Below are 24,179 nucleotides of genomic sequence, written 5' to 3' on the forward strand. Positions count from 1 at the left end.
AATTTTAAGAGGTCTAGCATAGCTCAAAAGTCAAATTTCCCAGTATGGTGGCAATCAGCTCCTTAAAAAAAATAAAAAAAAAATAAATAAATAAAACACTTCTTATTCACCTAGGACTTCCTCAAAATTCTACAAACAATACCACATAATGACAACGTGAAAGAAGTTTGTTTAAATTCTTTGCAAACTTGTTAAAAATAAATTTAAAAAACCAAACACGGGGAAAAAAAAAAAAAAGATTAAAAACAGAAAAATGTGCATGTCTTTTTGAGTATGATGTTACAAGCTTGGCACACCTATTTTTGGCCAGTTTCTGCCATTTTTCTTTGCAGGACCTTTCAAGCTCCATCAGGTTGGATGAGGAGCGTCAGTGCACAGCCATTTTCAGATCTCTCTAGAGATGCTGAATCGGGTTCAAGTCCGAGTCATTCAAGGACATACAGAGTTTTTTCCGTAGCCTCTCCTTTTGTTATCTTGGCTGTGCGTTTGTGGGGGGGGGGGGGGGGGGTGTCCTGTTGGAAGATAAACCTTCGCCCCAGTCTGAGGTCCAAAGTGCTCTGGAGCAGGTTTTCATCAAGGATGTCTCTGTACATTGCTGCATTCATCGTTTTCTCGATCCTGACTAGTTTCCCAGTTTCCGTCGCTAAAAAAAAAACTCCCATCATGCTGCTGCCACCACCATTCTTCGCTAGAAGGATGGTATTAGCCAGGTAATGACCGATGTCTGGTTTCCTCCTGACATGATGCTTGCCATTCCAGCCAAAGAGTTCAATCTTTGTTTTGTCAGACCAGAGAATTTTGTTTCTTATGGTCAGAGTCCTTCAGGTGCCTTTTGGCAAACTCCAAGCGGGCTGTCACGTGCCTTTCCTGAGGAGCGGCTTCCATCTGGACACTCTACCATACAGGCCTAATTGGTGGAGTGCTGCAGAGATGGTTCTCCTAGAAGGTTCTCCTCTCGCCACAAAAAACACTGGAGCTCATCGGGTTCTTGGTCACCTCATTGACCAAGGACCTTCTCCCCCAAACTCAGTTTGGCTGGGTGACCTGCTCTAGAAGAGTCCCAGTGGTTCAAAACTTCTTCTATTTACGAATGATGGAGGTCTCTCTGCTCATTGGGACCTTCAATGCTGCAGAAAATGTTTCTGTAACCTTCCCCAGATCTGTGCCTCGATACAATCCTGTCTCAGAGGTCTACAGACAATTGCTTGAATTTTGTGGTTCGGTTTGTGCTCCGACATACACTGTTAACTGCGGGACCTTATATAGACAGGCGTGTCTCTTTCCAAATCATGACCAATCAACTGAATTTACCAGCGGTGGACTCCAATCAAGTTGTAGAAACATCGCAAGGATGATCAGTGGAAACAGGAGGCACCTGAGCTCAAATTTGCGCGTCACTTCTTATGATGTGATTTTTATTTTTAATAAAATTTGAAAAGATTTCAAACAAACTTCTTTCACGTTGTCATTATGGGGTATTGTTTGTAGAATTTTGGGGAAAATAACGCATTTAATCCATTTCAGAATAAGGCTAACATAACAAAAAAAAAAAAAAAAGTGGAAAATGGAAGCGCTTTGAATACTTTCCAGATGTCTTTATATAGCCATAGTAAGAAATGAAAGTGTTGACTAATAGGCCCCTTTCACACTGGGGCAGTTTTCAGGCGTTACAGCGCTAAAAATAGCGCCTGTGTAGCGCCTGAAAAAAAAATCGGCCCCTTTCACTCCAGTGTGAAAGCCGGAGGGCTTTCACACTGGAGCGGTGCGCTGGCAGGACAGTGAAAAAAGTCCTGCTAGCCGCATCTTTGGAGCGGTGTATTTGCAGCGGCGCTTTTAACCTTTTTTCGGCCGCTAGCGGGGGTTTTAACCCCCGCTAGTGCCCGCAGACCGCCGCTAAAAATAGCTGCGCTTTACCACACCGCCCCAGTGTGAAAGGGGCCTTAGAACAAATTGTATATTTATCACCATAAATCTATTTCACTTCCCCCCCCCCCCCCCCCATTAATAAATAAAAAAAAATGTATGTATGTATGTGTATATATATATATATATATATATATATATATATATATATATATATATATATATATATATATATATATATATATATATATATATATATATATATATACATATACACACACATATATACACACACTATATATATATTATATATTCTTTAACATGTAAAGAAAGAGGTAATAAAGCACACATACTATGATATCTGTGAAAACTCCAGCAGCTTGATCGTACTTCAGATTTCCTTTAATTACTTGGCAAGCAAGATCATAAAGAACTTGCTGGATTTCTGAAAAAATTAAAAATTTAACACCGTTAAATATAAAAGGCTGTATTCTGGTATACACAGTAAATATTTTGCGAATGTCAACAGTATCCCTACTTATATTTGTGAATACAGACATTCTACTTCGAGAATAAACCTGGATTATACTGTATAGGATTACCATCACAAATTACACCGGTCGGTAAAGAAAGGGCGAAGTAGCCATTTACTTAAAGCCATGCATTTTGAAAGTAAATGAGCATTAAGCATAAGCAGTAAAATGCAAAACTGGTCCTCTTCAAATGGCTTGAGTATATCCAACCTCTTACATGATTTTTAAATGCCCAAAAAAAAAAATTCTTTAAATCAGTCAATTTTCACCGTTCACAACCACTAAAAACAGGGCCAAACGTTTCCCTTTTTTTTTCTTCCCCTTTAAACTATACTATAGGGAATGCAGAAGGAGCATAACATTTCACTTGTTGGAGCAACTGCTATGGGATTAAAGGGGTTGTAAAGGTAAACGTTTTTGAAAAAACATCCGACAATGCCGGGGCCCCCCCGTTTTACATACCCGACCCCTCGAAAGTCCCGCGCCCCCGACGTCCTCTTCGCCACTCACCCTGGCCATTGATTGGCTAGAGTGGATGGTTTTAAAGCAGCGCAGCCTTTGGGTCATGCTGTTGTCAATCACATCCAATGACGCCGCACGCCGAGAGGTGGAGACGAGTGATACAGCTAGCGCCCGTAGCTGCTCGCTGTATCACAGGAGTGCGCCCACAAGCACGCCACACTATGCGAGGGAGCTCGCAAGAAGTTGTGAAATTCTTGTGGGAGGGAGCCGAGACAGCCGCCGAGTGACCCCAGAAGAGCAGGTTCGGGGCCACTCTGTGCAAAACGAGCTGCACAGTGGAGGTAAGTATAACATGTTTGTTATTTTATTTATTTTTTTATTTTGCCTTCAATGATCCTTTAAATTGAAACTCCAACCAAACTTATTTCTTTTTTTTTTGAGAGTAAAGAGCACTTTCACACTGGTTCATTTCAAAACTGCCAGTAAAAATGCCTAATAGAGCGTTTTTTGGTGCGATTTTTAAAAGGACATGTGACTCAAACTGCTCCAAAAATGCTTAGTGGGGGCATTTTGGAGGCAGTTTCCATTCATTTCAAAGGAGGGGAGTGTTTTTTTTTTATTTATTTTTTTAACTACTATTTTAAATTCCCTAATTAATGCAAGCATTACTACTATTACTGTATGAATGTAGTTCCTCTTTAAAAGGAAAAATTGTAGTCAGTGCATCCAGCTCTTTGGCATAAGCCAAACCATGTCATTAGGTTACCCAGTACGTGTGCCTGTAAAGGGACATTTATTGGTGCCATTTTAGAAAAGGTCAAAAAACACAATATAAGAAACTATAGTGTCGTTTCAGGAAACACAAAATACAGAGTTATTTTTGAAACCTTCAATGTCAGATTTTCATTTTTTAAAAGCTTATATCTGGACATATTTCATAAAAAAAATAAAAAAAAAAAAAAAAAAAGCAACATCTACCTCTAATGTTATAAAAACGTAAAGAAATATATCTTGTATTTTATTGTATTGTAACTGTATTGTTTCCTTTTTATATTGTAAAGCACTGCGTAAATTGCTGGCGCTATATAAATCCTGAATAATAATAATAATAATAATAATATGTAGTCTTTACCTTTGAAGGTCACATTTTCCTGTCCTTTTTCACTGAGGCTGCGACACAACTGTATGCTGTAAAAAGATATTACCGTATATAGGTTTAATATATTGTAGATAAGCAACAGTTATTTATTAATACATTTCACAGAAAAACAGGCATAGAACGCAACGAATATCAATCAAGGGACTGGTTTTTGTGTTTACATCATTGGAGTAAGTAGAGGAAATGTAAGCTTGTGGCCCCAGAATGGACATATTGTTTTGTTTTTTTATTCCTTTGCTCAGTTTGCATTGGACAGGTTTTAACAAATTTACTTTTAGGCAAGATTAAGGAACCGTTACTCATGAAATGCCCATCATAAAACCTGTAATCTTGGGGGAGAAGATGACTGCAAGGTTAGACTAAGCTTCACTGAGCAAGGCTTTCACTATCATTTCATTCGCTTATGGCTTAAAGTGGTTGTAACCCGCACATCAAGGAAAAAAAAAAAAAAAAAAAAGAACCCTGCATAATGAGCCAGTATGCACTGCAAGATTCAACCTGGCGGTGCTAGTATTGCACCACATACTAGCTCATTATGAAATTACCACCTTAGATCGAAGCCTCCATATTGCAGCCTGGTCCACGCCGAGAGCTGACATCTTTCCCTTTGCGTTTCTTCCGGATTCGCAGCTCCGGCCACACACAGCGTCGTCACTTCCACATGTACACGCGGGAGTCTTTTTCCCAGTAAGGTCCGGTGTCCTATCATATACAGTCCCCCATCGGATAGTGTCCGCTGTGTACTGCGCATGCACAGTACACAGCACACACAGATTCAAAAATAGCCGAAGATGAACGGCGCCTGCGCCGTGAGTCCAGGTTCTAGCCCCACCATCCAAGTGGACATAGAGTTGGAATATAAAAGAGCCCGAAGCGTTGCGAGCGAAGCGAGCCCACAAGGGGCCCTCTAATTTTCCCAGCCCTATGTCCGCTTGGATGGTGGGGCTACCACCTCGACTCACGACGCAGGCGCCGTTCAACTTTGGAGATTTTCGGAAGCTTCTTCTGCTCCGTACAGCGCAAGCGCTGCACATGCGCAGTACGGGGTGGACACTATATGATGGCCGGACTGAATATGCCAGAACACCGGCAGCATCTGAAAGACCTTCAGCCAGCCATTCAGAGTGCATGTGCCGCTGACGTCAGCAGCTGCATGCAAAGGGAATATCTCCCAAACCATGCTTTTTTTTTTAATCTAAGAATAACCCCTGGTCCCTCCCTCCTGCCAAGTCCCCCCACAACAAGCAGCTTGCTATGGGGGCACGCAGGCCGAGCCAAAGCCCTGTCCCTCTTTCTCCTCATTGGTTTACTCCCTTTACTTTATAGCAGTGGGCACCACTGTGTGTTTCAGCCAATCAGGAGAGATAGTCCCAGGTAGGCAAATCTCTTGTGTGTAACATGACTGGCTCGAGATGGGGCTCAGGTAAGTATTAAATTGCCTTTCACATGGGGCAGATCCGTCCAACCAGAATCCACCTGTTCATCGGGAGATCGCTCCACTGATCCCCACTGAGCAGGCAGATGACAGGTCCATTTCTGCTCCGCTATGCAGGCGGTTGGATGGAAACCTTTTCATCCAATTGTCTTCTGATACGACCCACTGGACAGATGGCAAACGTATCGCCATATGTCTGTATTCAGCGGATTTTGTCAGATTGGATGCCCGGCGGGCATCGGTGGACACATGTCTGCTTACAACTGCCACCCTACAGAGGACTACAGGTGGACCGATCTGGTCAGCCTGAAAAACTGACAGGCGGACTCCATCGGGCCGATCACATGAAAGGGGGGCTGCTGCCAACAAAAGGTTGTTTTTTTTTAAATGCATAGAACACATTACAAGTGATTGTACAGTCTCTTTGTTTAAAAATAAATAAATAATAAAAACCATGTCATACTTACCTGCCCTGTGCAGTTGGTTTTGCACAGAGTAGACCGGAGTCTCCACTTTTCTGGTCCCTCTTCTGTGCTCCTGGCCCCTCCTTCCTGTTGAGTACCCCCACAGTATGCAGCTTGCTATCCCGATTGGCTGGCTGACTTTGATTGACAGCAGTGGGAGCCAATCACTCCACACTGCTGTCTTAGCCAATGAGGAGGGGAGTCCTGGGCAGCTAAGATGCTCATGCAACTTCCCTGGATAAAGACGGGACCTAGGTAAGTATTAAGGGAGCCGAGACGGGCCTCTGCACACAGGTTAAATTTTTTTTAATCAAAAAATTCTGTACCCAAGATCCTGTGTAAGGATTGTATTCCTGGGCCCATAAGAGTGTTTGAGCAATGTCCCCCTCCCCCAAACCACTCCCCATTTAGCTGCAGAGGTTGTGGACATGATGCTTTGCGATCGGATTATAACCCCTGGTGCCTTCAGTGGACACAAGTCAAATAAATGACGCCACGCTTAAAATGCTGCAACCACAAACACTGCATACTGTGCGGCGGTTTTGGCGAGCTAGTGTAGGGTTCAAGAGGTTAAAGTAAAAAAGGTGATACAATGGGGCTGATTTACTAAAAGCAAATCCACTCTGCACTGCAAGTGCCCTTGTAAATGCAGTCGCTGTAGAGCTGAAATCAGGGGAAGCTCTGCTGATTTTACCATCCAATCATGTAGAAGCAAAAATACAATTTTTTATTTTCCTTGCATGTCCCCCTCTGCACTTTCAGGTGTACTTGTAGTGCAAAGTGAATTTGCCTTTAGTAAATAAACCCCAATGCCTCCTTGCTACCTGTTAAAGTGCTCTATGACCAGTGCTCCAAACATGGATCATTCCTCAGAAATCAAAACACACGTGAATGAGCCCTTACACTACACGTGTACCTCGGCATTCATGAATAAATATTCCCTGATGTGAGAACACTCCCTACCCTGACATGCACAGACAACCTGAACTAGGCACACAAGTCACACTCCCAGCTCCTCCTCCAAGGGACGCGAGTGACAGAATCCAAAAATGCTGTTAATCACTTGGCAGAGGAATGTCTTCTGTGTGAGGTCTTCTTTGGCAGACAGAACCCACATGTGAGCAAAAAGGATCTACAAGAGAAAGGTGCCCATGGCAAATCTACCATGAGATTGGTTGTGCCAGCTGCCTCAGGCAGTGGTATAGATATTCCTATTGCACACTGTCCTGGACAAGGCTCTGGGAGTAAGGCTGGATTCACACCTATGCAGTTTTTGTGCTTTTTGCAGATTTGCACTACAGACCGTGTTCCATAGGAAACCATGGTAAATGGACTGTAGTGCAAATCTGCAAAATGCAAAAAGCACTAAAACTGCCATAGGTGTGAATCCAGCCCAACGGGGTGCTGCAGCGGCAATCAGCTGGAACTATCACACATCAGATGCACATATGTGCCAACACAGCACGGATCACCAATTATGCCCAAATCTTTATTGGAGAATAATCACATCACAGAAGACATAGTGCAGTGATGGTGAACCTTGGCACCCCAGATGTTTTGGAACTACATTTCCCATGATGCTCCACTACACTGCAGAGTTCATGAGCATCATGGGAAATGTAGTTCCAAAACATCTGGGGTGCCAAGGTTCGCCATCACTGACATAGTGCAACATGCCTGACAAAGGGATCCTGCATGGCTCTGAAACATTAGACTACGTACTCTGTGATCCTTCTTCAATAAAAGATACGGAGGCAATTGATGATCCATGGCGTGCTGGCGAATATGTGCACTGAGCAGCCTCGGGCAGGACTCACAAAAGGGACACCATTGAGATCCATATGGAAAAACTCTGGTCTCAGCAGCTCAATTAGGCTGAGCGAGGTGCAGACTAGACCCCTTTCACACCAGGGCGTTTTGCAGGCGCTATAGCGTTAGAAATAGCGCCTGCAATCCGCCCTAAAGAAGCTGCACCATTGTTGAGGGCTTTCACACTACAGCGGTGCGCTGGCAGGACGTCAGGGAAAAGTCCTGCCAGCAGCTTCTTTGGGAGCGGTGTGTTTACCTCTCCTCCCCCGCTGCTCCCCATTGAAATCAATGGGGCAGCGCTGTAATACAGTCAGAAAAACGCCGCTATTGCGGCGTATTGCCGGCGGTTTTAACCCTTTGTCGGCTGCTAGCAGGGGGTAAAAGCGCCCCTCTAGCGGGCGAAATGCACCGCAAATACGGCGGTAAAACTCCGCTAAAAATAGCGGCATTTTACTGCCCGCGCTATGGGCGGTGTGGTGTGAAAGGGGTCTTGGTGGGCCCAGTGTGCATGGGGTACTTAAAGCGGAACTAAACCCATCACAGTTTCCCAGAAGAGTTACATTCAAGACTATGAATAATAACTGTCACATTTGTTTGCACTATTATCTAAACTGTCAAACCATCTGGTGTCATAACTGATATGTGTTACACCATGGCAACTGCAGATCAACCAAAGCTACATTTAAACCAGCGATTAGGGATGGTGCGAATTGGAGTGGCAGGAATCTTCCGATTCCTGTTGTGGTTCTTGGCAATTAGGTGCGGCCAATGGCCCCATGCACTATAATAGCAGGTCAATGGTGGCCACATCTATTCACAGCTCTCTGCACAGACAGCGATTACCTGCAGCGATTACTGGCTGTGTAGAGAGCTTCGAAGAGCTGCAGCTGACAGCGCCCGTCATTATACTGAACAGGGCCAGCGGCCACACCTCGCCGCTAAGAGCCACAGCAGTAATTGCTGCTACAATTCGCACTGGCCTTAATTGCTGGTGTGAACACAGCCCAAGAAAGGCAGCTCCCTTGGCTGTAAAAGATAGGAGGGTTTAGTTATACTTTAAAGCATATCCCTATAGTGTGTACTTGTCACTAGAGCACCAAATGTAATTTCTGTCAACCGCTTTGTTCTGCTATCAGCATGAATCACTTCTGACAAGCTTTCCTGACACCAAGAGGAAAAAAGGTGACAAGGAAGGGACCTCTAGCGCATAGACCGACAGCCTCATCTTAGTTCTGCCCCTTTCACACTGGGAGCGGTGCGGACGTTGGCGGTAAAGCGCCGCTATTTTTAGCGGCGCTTTACTGTCGTTTTAGCGGCTGTCCTCAGCCGCTAGCGAGGTGGTTTTAACCCCTGCTAGTGGCCGAAAAAACAAAGCAAAGCAATGCTGCAGCGGCACTTTGCCAGCGGTATAGCCGCGTGGTCCCATTGATTTCAATAGGTAGGATCGGTTTAGGAACGGTGAATACACCGCTCCAAAGATGCGGTTAGCAGGACTTTTTTCACCGTCCTGCTAGCGCACCGCTCCAGTGTGAAAGCCCTCCGGCTTTCACACTGGAGTGAAAGGGGCCGGTTTTTTCAGGCACTACAAAGGCGCTAGCGCTGTACCGCCTGAAAACCGCCCCAGTGTGAAAGGGGCCTTCCTGTGTGAGGGGGGGGGGGGGGGCTTGGGTCCATTACTCCAATCAGCTCTCAGAGCTCTCCTCAACGAACTCTGCAGAGTTTAACTTCAGCTCTCTGCCCCGTTTTTTTTCTGACAGCTCAGACAAGCTGTGTAAATTCTGGACTTTGAACGGATGTAGAGAAGACAGCAGATACACAGGTACAACTAACGGAGGATTGGTTTCATATGTGTGTGCGTGTGTGTCACCTGAGGCTAATCACCATCCTGGGTCTATGTCAGGATTTACAACCACTTTAACAAAACAAAGATCCCTCAGGGACCTCTGTTTATTAGGCACATATTGCACAGTGACAGCACACGCCTGGTAGAAGGGACCGACCTATCAGGTCATATCAGTGCACTGTATCGCTGTTTCTTCACCCCTCTCTGGTGTGCTCAGGAAGTGATTGCTGAGAGGAGAGAGCATTGAAGACAACAGAACATGTCTATGTCCACTGCCCTCTCCCTGGTGTGTATCTGTCCAGACACCTCACTGGCTGCCATCTCTCTGCTCAAAGGAAGAAGGACACATGTCTCAGCTCAGTCCCCACTGGTACGGGCCTGTACAGCCACTTATCACAAGGAGTCTCCATGTGCAGAGCTGTGTCTGATCCAATCTGCCAGAGATCTGTAAATAACAATCACTACTACAGTATAGTGCAGATATTCGTTTACAGGGCGCAGAAACACAGACATCCTACGACAACTCAAAGTCTAGGCAGCAGGGCCGCACACTGGTAACGTGAACCACGGCAGTAAGGATCAGCTAACTGGCTTCAGCTTAACCTTCTACCCATCAGACAGAAACTCCTCTCTAACGCGTTTCACCTGACAAGGCCTAAGGCCTCATTTGCACCACATGCAGTGCAAAATGCATGGAACTGTACATAAAAACGTTCCAGCCTGCAGAAAAAAAAAAGTCAGCAGTTACAAATACTATAACTGCTGACTTTCAATATATGGACACTCACTTGTCCACGGAGCTTGCAATGTCGGCACCCTAGCCCAGTGATGGCGAACCTTGGCACCCCAGATGTTTTGGAACTACATTTCCCATGATGCTCATGCACTCTGCAGTGTAGACGAGCATCATGGGAAATGTAGTTCCAAAACATCTGGGGTGCCAAGGTTCGCCATCACTGCCCTAGCCGAACTTCCAATCGGCTGCCACCACCATATCCACTAAAGCCCCATACACACTATCAGATTTTCTGCCGATTTTCGTATTCAGATTTACCAAAACCATGTAGTGGAAGGGCCTGCCTGATTGCATAGACATTGAAACTCCTAAGGTTTTACCTCATATTATATGGTTTTGGTAAATCTGAAGGAAAAAAATAATAAAAAATCAGCAGAAAATCTGATAGTGTGTATGGGGCTTTAGGGAAACCAGCAGTGAAGCCTTTCGGCTTCACAGACAGTTCCCTACTGCGCATAGTGCGCCGTGCTTTCTAATTGGTCCGGCGGTGGAGGAAGGAAGAAGCCAAACTTCTGAGGGCCGCTGGTCTCCTGGAAGTGGGGACAGGGACGTGTCAAAAACAGGTACCGCTTCTATCATGAAAAGTGGCAAATGTGTCACCAGGAAAGGAAGAAAATGGTGAAGGGAAAAAAAAGGGGGGGGGGGGGGGGGATGCACCGGAACGCATGAAAAACGTGTTTCTATGCTGTGAACTGGCCCTAAGGCCTTGCTCACGCCATATGTGCATTAAAAACTAGTGACAACCTACAGATTTGACTTGAATACGCTTGTACGTACCATGAACAGAGATGCATTTATGTCTCTGCCCGGACACAAAGAAAACAATTGTTCTCTATGTGCCCTGTTCACACCACAGCGTTTTTCTGCACAGAAAAAAAAATCTGCACACAATACCAGTGTCATGGGGTGACCGGGGCACACAGAGAACAATCGTTTTCTTTCTGTCTTTACAAAGACATACATGATAAATACGCACGTCTCTGCACATGTGTGAACGAGGCCCGTATCTAAGCCCTGGTCAGGCGGAACGCATTAGAAAAGTGTGTCTGATGGGTTGCAGAAGGAGCTGAAGCCAGTTGGCAGATCCTTACTACCATGGTCCAGGTGAATAGCGTGCGGCCTGAATCCCTGGACTTACATAATCAAGCCAGACATTCCTATGGCCGCCCCGCACCGGACACAAATCACTGGAACAAATTATTTTACTTAATCCTGTGACAATCAGCCAAGTTTTGGCACACAAATCGGTGTAGGTGCGGTATTTGGGGAAAAAAAGGTCGTAAACACAGATTGTTGGTGGCCGCTGTGTGCGCGTGCCATCCCACCCGCAGGATCCATTGCTGATGGCCGCTGCATGAGCCATCCCACCCGCAGGATCCATTGTTGATGGCCGGTGTGTGCGCGCCATCCCACCCGCAGGATCCATTGCTGATGGCCGGTGTGTGCGCGCCATCCCACCCGCAGGATCCATTGTTGATGGCCGGTGTGTGCGCCATCCCACCCGCAGGATCCATTGCTGATGGCCGGTGTGTGCGCCATCCCACCCGCAGGATCCATTGCTGATGGCCGCTGTGCACCATCCCACCCGCAGGATCCATTGCTGATGGCCGCTGTGCGCCATCCCACCCACAGGATCCATTGCTGATGGCCGCTGTGCGCCATCCCACCCACAGGATCCATTTCTGATGGCCGCTGTGCGCCATCCCACCCACAGTATCCATTGCTGATGGCCGCTGTGCGCCATCCCACCCACAGGATCCATTGCTGATGGCCGCTGCGTGAGCCATCCCACCCGCAGGATCCATTGCTGATGGCCGCTGCGTGAGCCATCCCACCCGCAGGATCCATTGCTGATGGCCGCTGTGCGCCATCCCACCCGCAGGATCCATTGCTGATGGCCGCTGTGCGCCATCCCACCCGCAGGATCCATTGCTGATGGCCGCTGTGCGCCATCCCACCCGCAGGATCCATTGCTGATGGCCGCTGTGCGCCATCCCACCCGCAGGATCCATTGCTGATGGCCGCTGTGCGCCATCCCACCCGCAGGATCCATTGCTGATGGCCGGTGTGTGCGCGCGCCATCCCACCCGCAGGATCCATTACCACTGTCACCTGGGGGGGGGGGGGGGAATCTGGGAGCAAAAGTGTCCCCCGAAATGGTCCTGAAGGAGCCCCCTGGAGATGGAGAGCAACTGGATGGGAGGAAACAACTGGACTCCACCATGGAGAGCCACTGTCCTCTCCTTACAGCAGAAAGGACACAATGATGAGGCTCTTATCAGGTCTCTTCCAGGACTGGGGTGTTGTAGTAGGCCTGTACAATCAATAACAATGCAATACACCCCCCACCATCATCATCACACTGTACAAGGACATGACTGATCGGACGGGTGTATGGGGGGGATCGTTCCGTTGGAATGCAGACCGATCCGTCCCACGTGTGTCCGCACAGACCCTCTCCGCCCCAATCTCCCGTCCGGGCCCCCCCGGGTCACCTCTTCCCGCTTCACCCCGCACTGAGCGCCCCCTCCTCCTCCCCGGAGCCCGCTCTGAGCCCCCCGCACCCTCACCCCAACACTCACTAATCGTTTTTTCCCGATTTTTCCCAATTCTTTATCCAATCAGCAGGTAGTACTGCCGCCGCCATCTTCCCTCTATAGTACAGATAGCCCGGATGTTTAGCACATCAGCAGAGGTCAAAGTGGAGGTGGGCGGAGCGAGGCATGCCGGGAAATAGGCCTTATCTTCATGAAACTCTTCTCTCCTCACTCCTGTCCTGACTGAGTTATCAGCGGGCTCAGATATACCTGCATATGTAGAATTGTATTTAATATCCTCACATACAGAAACATTGCAGTCCTCTGTTGCAAAATAAAGTATACGTTTTCAATCAAAAAAAAAAAAAACATTGCAGTCCTCTGTCCAAAACACTTCACCACTTCTACAATACCCCTCTGCAGGCCCAGTACACATGGCTCCCAGCTCTCTGGGGTTTAATGTTTCTTAGAAGCTCACATAAATTAAATAGCAGCGGTGCCCATTCATTTCAATGGGCAGGGGCGGTGTATACACCCCCCCCCCCCCAAAGATGCTGCTTGCAGAAGTTTTTTTAAGGTCCTGCCAGCGCATCGCCTCAGTGTGAAAGCACTTTCACGCTGGGACTGCGGGGGAGTCGTTTTACAGGTGCTATTTGTAGCCCAAAAGTGCCTGAAAAAGCCTCAGTGTGAAAGGGGTCTAATGCCGCGTACACACAACCAGACTTCGACAGCAAAGGTTTCCGATGGAACAAATCCGCTGGACAATTCGATCATGTGTGGGCTTCATCGAACCTTTGCTGTCTAAAAATCAGGCAGACTTTAGATTTAGAACATGTTTCAAATCTTTCCGACGGACTCGAGTCGAAAAATCAGTTCGTCTGTATGCTAGTCCGACGGACGAAAACCGACACTAGGGCAGCTATTGGCTACTGGCTATGAACTTCCTTATTCTAGTCTGGTTGTACGTCATCACATTCAAATCCGTTGGACTTTGGTGTGATTGTGTGTGGCGTTCGGGAAAGTCAGTCAGAACTCCACTGAAAAGTCAGTCGGGAAGACCGTCGGAGTCTGAAGTCTGAAGACCTAGTCTGCCGGAAAGTCCGGTCGTGTGTACACGGCATAAGGTGTGACATGACAAGTCTTATAATAATAAAATAAACAGCATAAAATAGAGAGATAATAATTCCTGGTCTTCTTATATGGATCTTCCTTTCTGGATAATCATTTTATTTGTACAACTGTGAAAATTCAATAAAGATTTAGCAAAAGTAAAAAAACACAATCACCAAAAGAAGCCCCTCCTCCTCCTCCCTCTTCCGCACGCTATTTTACAAAATCTGGCACATACATGTATGCTCTGTCAGTGTCTTCCATGTATCTCTGTCCTGGCAGAGACCCATCCACACATCTGAACATAGATTTCCACACGTGTGCACAAATACAACCAGCGGCTGGCAGATTGTCCTCAGGAAGGATGTACTGGAAATGGAGCGAGTACAATGAAGGGCAACAAAGCGCATAAAGGGTCTGGAGGATGTTAGTTACGAGGAAAGGTTGTGAGCACTGAACTTATTGTCTCTGGAGAAGAGACACTTGAGAGGGGATATGATTTCAATATACAAATACCACACTGGTGACCCCATAATAGGGATAAAACTTTTTCACGGAAGGGAGTTTAACAAGACTCATGGCCACTCATTAAAATTAGAAGAAAAGAGGTTTAACCTTAAACTACATAGAGGATTCTTTACTGTAAGAACAGCAAGGATGTGGAATTCCCTTCCACAGGCGGTGGTCTCAGCGGGGGGCATCAATCGTTTCAAAAAACTTTCAGATAAGAACCTGAACAGCCGCAACATACAGGGATATACAATGTTATACTGACATATAATCACACACATAGGTTGGACTTGATAGACTTGTGTCTTTTTTTTACCTCACCTACTATTTAACTACAGTATTTAACTATACCACGCTGTGTTGATTGTGCGCATGCACAGAAATCCTTGGCACAGATGTGGCACTGCCTCCTGGGATAGATGTGAGGTAATCCCAGGAGGTAGCAGTGTCCACCCTAGGCCAGAAAACAGGAGGTGCCACCTTGCACCATAGAAAAGATCTGAAAAGTATGAGGGTTCTTCAAAAAATTTCTACGCTATTTTAAACCTTTTTTTATTAAAGTGATACTAAAGTCTACCCCCCGCCTTTAAAAATAACAAACATGTTATACTTTTTGCACACAGCAGCCCAATCCTCATCTTCTCAGGTCCTTCTTTGCTTCTTCTGGCCCCTCCCTCATGTCGAGTGCCCCCCACAGCAAGCTGCTTGTTTTGGGGACACCCAAACCGAGCTTCAGCTCTGTGTGTCCATTCAGACATGGAGCTGCCATTCAGCTCCCCCACCCCCTCTAACTCCTTATTGGCTAACTGACTTTAATTGACAGCAGTGAGAGCCAATGGCACCACTGCTGTGTCTCAGCCAATCAGGAGGGAGAGTCCCGGATGGCCAAGGGACTTTTGGACATTGCTGGACAGACATGGGGCTCAGGTAAGTAATTAGGGGGTGCTGGGGCGGCTGCTACACACAGATTTTTTATCTTAATGCATTAAGATAAAAAACAAAACAAACATTCTTTAAGAATTTCAAAAACAAACTCTAAATCTGCATTCACACCTGAGCATAGCAATTTACTGACGTTTTTTATTTGAGAGTTTATGAGCATTTTTAGAAGTGTTTTACAAGCGTCTTAGAAGCATGACTGCTGAGAAGCATAGGCTCATTTGTGACCAAGGAATAAACTAATACCTTGCCCCCCCCCCCCCCCAAAAGACATGGAAGCTGATTAAGTTTAATAGGAAATAGGGCAAGGCCACAGCTTTATTGAACTTTTCAAAAGTACAACTTTCCAAATGTACCAAACAATGCCAGTCACAGTATACCATGAGCACCCATAGATATGAACTCACATAGTCTACGAGGCCTGTCCTTACCATCAGTGCCAGACAGGCATTAGACTAACCCCAGAATTTACCAAACAACACGCCAGTCATAGTATACCGTGTGCAACCATAAACTCACATAGTCTTAGCCCTTGTACACACGGTCGGATATTCCGACTGTGTGTGGACTCCATCGGACTGTTTCCGTCGGAGTATCCGACGGACCAAGTTTTCCAACTTGGTAAAATTTTCAGACAAAATGCTCCAATCGGACACACTCCGATCATGTGTAGAGAATTCCAATCGGACAAAGTGCCACGCATGCTCAGATCGAATTCCTACATCAAAGCTATTGGCTACTAGCCATCACGTTCTGAACGATCGGATTTTCGGACAACATTGTCCGACCGTGTGTATGCAACAGTTTCGGACAAAATCCGTCGGACAAAATCCAACGGATTTGGTTGTCGGAATGTCCGACCGTGTGTACAAGGGCTAAGAGGCTTGTCCTTACCATCAGTGCCAGACAGGCATTAGACTGACCCCAGAATTTAACTTGAGGAGTTGAGGGCATAGCCCATAAAGCAACATCAATTTCTGGCAAGGTCAAAACTGCCAATAAAGCTGTGACAAAACATCACAACGGGCGGGAGGGTGGTCAACTCTTGTGACAACTGAATCTCCTCAGAGCAGTTGGCTGTGCCTCAGCATAGCCTTTTCCTAGAGTTCAGGCTCCACCCAATCACCCCAGGTCTTGTAGCCAATCCTAAGGGAGCTACTTAACTTCCCTTTTAGGTTCACACCCACAGTAATGCCATGCTTCTAACAGTCAAGGCTCCCTTTCCCTAAAGGCGGTTCAAGAGGCCTTCATGACTGCTGAGAAGCATAGGCTCATTTATGACCAACTACTAAACCAATAACTCCCCCCCCCCCAAAAAAGACACAGAAGCTGATTAAGTTGGAAATAGGGCAAGGCCACAGCTTTATTGAATATTTCACAAGTACAACTTTCCAAATGTACCAAACAATGCCAGTCACAGTATACCATGAGCACCCATAAATATGAACTCACATAGTCTAAGCCCTTGTACACACGGTTGGACATTCCGACGGAAAGTCCAACCGTGTGTGGGCTCCATCGTACTGTTTCCGACAAAGTTTTAGAGCTGGGCTATAAAATTTTCCGACAACATGATCCGATTGGACTTTGTCCAATTGTTTGTAGAGAATTCCGATCTGACAAAGTGCCATGCGTGCTCAGATCAAATTCCTAGACCAAAGCTATTGGCTATTGGCCACGTTACGAACGATCGGATTTTCAGACAACTTTGTCCGGCCGTGTGTATGCAACACAAGTTTCGTACAATATCCGTCGGACAAAATCCGTCGGACAAAATCAGACGGATTTTGTTGTCGGAATGTCTGACCGTGTGTACAAGGGCTTTGAGGTCTGTCCTTACCATCAGTGCCAGACAGGCATTAGACTGACCCCAGAATTTAACTTGAGGGCATAGCCCACAAAGCAACATCAATTGCTGGCAAGGTCAAAACCGCCAATAAAGCTGTGACAAAACATCACAACGGACGGGAGGGTGGGCAATTCTTGTGACAGCTGAATCTACTCAGAGCAGTTGGATGTGCCTCAGCATAGCCTTTTCCTAGAGTTCAGGCTCCACCCAATCACTTCAGGTCTTGTAGCCCATCCTAAGGGAGCTACTTAACTTCCCTTTTAGGTTCACACCCACAGTAATGCCATGCTTCCAACAGTCAAGGCTCCCTTTCCCTAAAGGCGGTTCAAGAGGCCTTCATATTACAATCATTTTACAGCTTTGGGCATTTTTTTGTTTAACCAATAGAAAGCCCTAGGGGAAGGAGAGGTGGAGAAGATTAGGAGTGAAGAGCTGCTGCTTGAGCAGAAAACGTGCTCGTAAAATGCTCAAGTTAGGCATTTCTATTGAAGTCTTTAGGGCCAAAAATGCTTGCAATCTGACAAAAAGAAGCTTATGTACTTTTTTGAGCACCAGGCATTTTGCTTCAGTCGACAAAACGCTCATATGTGAACAGAAGTTGTTGAAATTAATGGGATTTGGCTTCTTGAGCATTTTAGAGCTACAAGCTTCAAGCAGAAAATCTCTCCGGTGTGAACAGAGCCTAAGGCTTCATTCACACCTGGGTGCTCTGGAATCACGGACAGAATTGGGTATTTTACCCACAATTTCAGAATTATGGCAAAATGCGGGACACGTTTGCAATGCTATTATTTCCTAATAGCACCCCAATCATGGCACGATTTTGCTGTGTTTGTCATTGCTTAATGGGCACTTAAACCCCCCTCCTGCCCAGACCAATTTTCAGCTTTCAGCGCTGATGCACTTTGAATGACAATTGCGCGGTCATATAACACTGTACCCAAATGAAATTTTTATCATTTTTTTTCTCACAAATAGAGCTTTCTTTTGGTGCTATTTAATTACAGCTGGGTTTTATTATTTATTTTTTGCTAAACAAACCATAAAAGATGCAAAAAAAAAATATCATGTTTAATAGTTTGTTATAAAATTTTGCAAACAGGTAATTTTTCTCCTTCATTGAAATGCGCTGAAGAGGCGGCACTGGTGGGCACTGATAGGCTGCACTGGTGGGCACTGATAGGCACAGTTAAGGCAGTACTAATAGGCACAGATAAGGTGGCACCGATAGGCACAGATAAGGCAGTACTGATGGGCACAGATAAGGTGGCATTGATGGGCAAAGATGGGCACAGATAAGATGGCACTGATGGGTGGTACGGATGGGTGGCACGGATGGGTGGCACAGATGGGCACTGATAGGTACCACTGATAGATGGGACTTATGGGCACTGATAGGTGGCACTGATAGGTGGCTCTGATAGGTGGCACTGCTGGGCACTGATGGGCGTCACTGATGGGCACTGGTAAATGACACTGATGGGCACGAATATGTGGCACTGAGGTGCAGCACTATTATTGAGGCAGATCGTGGGCACTGATAGGTGGCACTGTGGGCACTGATGGGTGGCACTGTGGGCACTGATGGGTGGCACTATAGGCACTAATGGGTGGCACTTTTTCCATATTTAGGTGGCACTGGCAGGGGGCAGGTGGGCACTGATGAGCTGGCCCTTATCGGGACTGAAGTCCCTCTCACGGCCGCCGGTGATCGTCTGACAGCGCAAGGAGGAAAAATAGCCGATTACCGGCTCTGTTGTGATTACATAATCAGCTGTCATTGGCTGACAGCTGATCATGTGGTAAGGGGTCGGGATCGACCCCTTGCTCCGATCTGTGATCAGGCGAGTCTCATAGACTCGCTGATCACAGAGCGCGCCGTGCGCGCCCCTCAGGGGGCACGCAGGTCGCTCGTGCACTGGGACTACGTCAATAGACGTCGTCCCGGCAAAGCAGGTCCGCGCTGTAGCCGTCATTCGGCTATAGCGCGGATCTCTAGAGGTTAAGTGAGCTGCAATCGTGGAAAAAAATCTCAACATGTGAAGCTTGTCACTCAAAAAGGATCAGGAGCTTATTTTGGGTAACAGGAGGTATCGCGCAACAACCATGGCAAAATTGCACCACGATTAGGGTGCCGTTAAGCTTGATTCTGCCCACAATTCCGGAACACCCAGGTGTGAATGGAGCTTTATACTAAACTGCAAGGCCAGCCGGCTTGCCAGACAGGCTAGTCACATGACACTCTTAGACATGACCAATTACTTCTCCTTCCGCCCTGAAAATATACTCCTTCCATTGAAAATATAAAAGTGCAGTAGGATAGTAAACTTTGGTATTTAAAAAAAATCCCCTGCAAGGCCATGGCATAAAGTGTTAGTATGCATCTCATACTAGCATATTAAAAAATACTTACGTTAAAGTGGAAGTAGAGGCCTTTTTATTATTTATACCTACAGGTAAGCCTATAATAAGGACCTGTTTAGGAGATATTTACTTTAGCAGCATCGGTGATGTCACCAGCGCATGTGTGCTGCTCTCTCAATGGACGGCATGCTGTCCATAGAGAGAGCTGTGGCGTGACTCCCACGTGCATGCCCGCAAACCCGGAAGGTAGACAGGGTGAAGATGGAGGTCTCGGGGAGGGCTTTGTTTCCGGGTCTTTCATAATGTGCTGCATACTAGCATATTGTGATCTTAAAGGAGTACAGCCAAAACTAATTTGGCTGTAGGGTGCAGTTCATTCTGCACTCTTGTGACCCATACATCTCTTTTAACTTTCAGGGAGAAGATTTTTTTTGTTTTCTTTTTGCGGCTGTAGCACCCTTATGTTTAGGCAGGGTTGCTAGTAAATTTATTTGCCAAGTGATAGTCGCCTTGGACAGTTGAAAGGAGGTCAAATGATTTCACCCTAATTCTGGAATTGCTACACTTCTCTCTTCTGGCACTAGATGGCCCGGTATCTGGTGACATTAGATAAGACAAGGGTATTGCAAAGACAGATTAGGAATGAATGGGGTTTCTCAGCCAATGGGCCGGGATTTTCTTAGGTCTCTTGGCCTGCTGGGAGAGCCTTTTTGTTTGGGTGAGGTCAGGTGATCGGGGTTCTGTGCCACCTGGATGGCTGTCTGAGTGGATGTGTATTGTGCTGCCCCATGCTGCTAGGCCAGAACCTGAGGCCTATCCCAGGGACATGTGGCTGCTAGGCTGTCTGAGGGCCTATTCAGAAGCAAGAGAGCAGGGCAGGGTTGGCATTGTGGGTTGCAGTCCAACCAGAAATTACGGTTCTGCCAGCTGGAGAACCTGAAGTGGTCGGAGGTAGAGGGGAAGCTGTCGCCACTAAGGGACCATCCACCTTACTACCAGGGGCCACCGTCAGTAGCTGAAGCAAGTACCAGAGCAGTATTCTCACCAACCAAGGATGGTGAAGAATTGGGAAACTTCAGTATATGTAAAACCAGGGACCTAGCCATTGGAGGTGACGTTTGCAGAGCAATATTGGGTGCCAAGTGAGGGACCAAGCAGGCTAGTGGAGTGACACTTAAGGAGTATCTGTGAGTGCCAAGCTAGGGACCCAGCAGGGATGCGTGGGTGATGCTTGAGGAAGATACTGAATGAGAAGATTGGAAGAGCTCAGAGGATCCAGTGTCAGTGGATCAGCAAGTCTAGTGAAAGACTGGGAGCTCAGTTGAGTGAAGATCTACAATAGGAGAATGTAGAAGAAGTGAAAAAGTTCACTACAACCTTTGACAGAAACTGTTCCAAGATTGTTGCCATAGGAGACAGCGATCCTACTCATGCAGATGTGGTGTTTTGCTGGATACCTTTCCCTGCATGGCTGTCTACCTATAGAAGTCTCAGAGTCTGCTAAATTAACATTGCAACTAATAAAGGGTGTCCAGCAGGGGCGGACTGACAACTCATGGGGCCCCCGGGCAATAGGAGATTATGGGGCCCCTGGGCAATAGGAGAAGATTATGGGGCCCCTGGGCAATAGGAGATTATGAGGCCCCCAGGCAATAGAATAGATATTTACACACACACACCCATACAGTATACACACACAGACACTAGTGATGGCCGAACGGTTCGCCCGGCGGTCGTTTCGCGGCGAATTTCCGACTTTCGCCGTCCGCGGGTTCGAACGCCTTTTTCCGTCGTTCGCCCCGGCGGACTTACGTGTTTAATGTATACAAGAACTTTAACCTTTCGTGACACGTTTATCATGTGTTACAGGACAACCAATTGAGACATGACAGCTCATGGACACTTGGACATTCCCCCTAACCTATAAATACACCCGATCCGGTGGCCATTTTACATTCTTTCTTCTGTCACTGTAGGGAAAGGATCCTGTGTGGAGTAGGGACAGAGAAAACGCTAGCTATTTGGTACACAAAAGTTCTTTTCAGGACTGGTATAGGTGTTAGGTCAGCAGCCTGAGTTTCTTTTGTCAGTTTAGATAAAGGGACAGAGCGCTGTATGCTGCTATTTTAGGGACAGCTCAGCCAGATTAGTCTTTCTTCATCATCATCATCATCATCATCATTAGCTGTTACTATCAGGTCCACAAAAGAGCTGTTCCAGCTAATCGTTCCAGCCTACTCTTTTTTGCCAATTTGTATAGGGACAGGCAGGAAGCAGTGTGTCAGGCAGTGAGGATAATTTTAAAGACTTGCTGTTACTATTAGTTCCACAAAGGTTCTTTTCAGGACTGGTATCAGTGGTACGGTAATAGGCTTGTACACGTATAATATTCTTTCTTCCAAATATAGAAAGAATATTATACTTGACTGCTGCCCTTCTGCTGCAGTCTGCTAATCATTCACAACTCACTTGTTCCACAAAGCTCTTTATCAGGACTGGTAACTTGGTCTGTCTAGGGTGCTACGGTACATAGGCTTGGGTGCGGTACAGTCTGCTGTTCTGTAAGGACCGCTATCGGTCCACAATACATAGGGTTGCCGTGCACTACTGCTGACCGCTGCCCTATACTGCAGCAGTCCTTCATTGGTATAGGGACTGACGTACAGTCTGCTAATCACTAACACACAACCTGCTTGGTCCACAAAAGTTCTTATAAGGACTGGTAACTTGGTATAGGGTGCTACGGTACATAGGCCTGAGTGCGTTACAGTCTGCTGTTCTGTAAGGACCGCTATCGGTCCACAATACATAGGGTTGCCGTGCACTACTGCTGACCGCTGCCCTATACTGCAGCAGTCCTTCAGCGGTATAGGGACTGACGCACAGTCTGCTAAACACTAACACACAACCTGCTTGGTCCACAAAAGTTTTTATAAGGACTGGTAACTTGGTATAGGGTGCTACGGTACATAGGCCTGAGTGCAGTACAGTCTGCTGTTCTGTAAGGACCGCTATCGGTCCACAATACATAGGGTTGCCGTGCACTACTGCTGACCGCTGCCCTATACTGCAGCAGTCCTTCATTGGTATAGGGACTGACGTACAGTCTGCTAATCACTAACACACAACCTGCTTGGTCCACAAAAGTTCTTATAAGGACTGGTAACTTGGTATAGGGTGCTACGGTACATAGGCCTGAGTGCGTTACAGTCTGCTGTTCTGTAAGGACCGCTATCGGTCCACAATACATAGGGTTGACGTGCACCACTGCTGACCGCTGCCCTATACTGCAGCAGTCCTTCAGCGGTATAGGGACTGACGTACAGTCTGCTAAACACTAATACACAACCTGCTTGGTCCACAAAAGTTCTTATAAGGACTGGTAACTTGGTATAGGGTGCTACGGTACATAGGCTTGAGTGCGGTACAGTCTGCTGTTCTGTAAGGACCGCTATCGGTCCACAATAGATAGGGTTGACGTGCACCACTGCTGACCGCTGCCCTATACTGCAGCAGTCCTTCAGCGGTATAGGGACTGACGCACAGTCTGCTAAACACTAACACACAACCTGCTTGGTCCACAAAAGTTTTTATAAGGACTGGTAACTTGGTATAGGGTGCTACGGTACATAGGCCTGAGTGCGTTACAGTCTGCTGTTCTGTAAGGACCGCTATCGGTCCACAATACATAGGGTTGCCGTGCACTACTGCTGACCGCTGCCCTATACTGCAGCAGTCCTTCATTGGTATAGGGACTGACGTACAGTCTGCTAATCACTAACACACAACCTGCTTGGTCCACAAAAGTTCTTATAAGGACTGGTAACTTGGTATAGGGTGCTACGGTACATAGGCCTGAGTGCGTTACAGTCTGCTGTTCTGTAAGGACCGCTATCGGTCCACAATACATAGGGTTGACGTGCACCACTGCTGACCGCTGCCCTATACTGCAGCAGTCCTTCAGCGGTATAGGGACTGACGTACAGTCTGCTAAACACTAATACACAACCTGCTTGGTCCACAAAAGTTCTTATAAGGACTGGTAACTTGGTATAGGGTGCTACGGTACATAGGCTTGAGTGCGGTACAGTCTGCTGTTCTGTAAGGACCGCTATCGGTCCACAATAGATAGGGTTGACGTGCACCACTGCTGACCGCTGCCCTATACTGCAGCAGTCCTTCAGCGGTATAGGGACTGACGTACAGTCTGCTAAACACTAATACACAACCTGCTTGGTCCACAAAAGTTCTTATAAGGACTGGTAACTTGGTATAGGGTGCTACGGTACATAGGCTTGAGTGCGGTACAGTCTGCTGTTCTGTAAGGACCGCTATCGGTCCACAATAGATAGGGTTGACGTGCACCACTGCTGACCGCTCACCTATACTGCAGCAGTCCTTCAGCGGTATAGGGACTAAGAGTTTTGTCACAGGGTCATTTAAAAAATGACATGCAGAGGAAGAGGCAGGCCCTTCCGCAGGGGTGGTAGGGGTAGGGCAGGAGCA

At 46.7% G+C, this 24,179-nt stretch overlaps 1 protein-coding gene across 2 annotated transcripts in view; it reads right to left on the bottom strand.

Annotated features, from left to right (window-relative positions):
- THOC2 (THO complex subunit 2) overlaps window positions 1–13,063 on the bottom strand; it is a 196,926-nt gene extending 183,863 nt beyond the window's left edge. For both annotated transcript variants that reach the window (XR_013272430.1, XM_077478429.1), the window contains exons 1-3: window positions 12,947–13,063; window positions 3,991–4,046; window positions 2,217–2,308 (exon numbers count right to left, since the gene is read on the bottom strand). Coding sequence is in view for 1 of the 2 variants with exons in the window: in XM_077478429.1 (XP_077334555.1) it covers window positions 2,217–2,308; window positions 3,991–4,046; window positions 12,947–13,011 (213 nt within the window). In the remaining variant the exon portion in view is untranslated. The remainder of the gene's footprint in view (window positions 1–2,216; window positions 2,309–3,990; window positions 4,047–12,946) is intronic.
- Window positions 13,064–24,179: the final 11,116 nt, after the last annotated feature.

The sequence above is a fragment of the Lithobates pipiens genome, unplaced genomic scaffold, assembly GCF_037356315.1.
Source record: "Lithobates pipiens isolate NorthernLeopardFrog02 unplaced genomic scaffold, aLitPip1_a1.2 Scaffold_1, whole genome shotgun sequence".
Taxonomy (NCBI): Eukaryota; Metazoa; Chordata; class Amphibia; order Anura; family Ranidae; genus Lithobates; species Lithobates pipiens.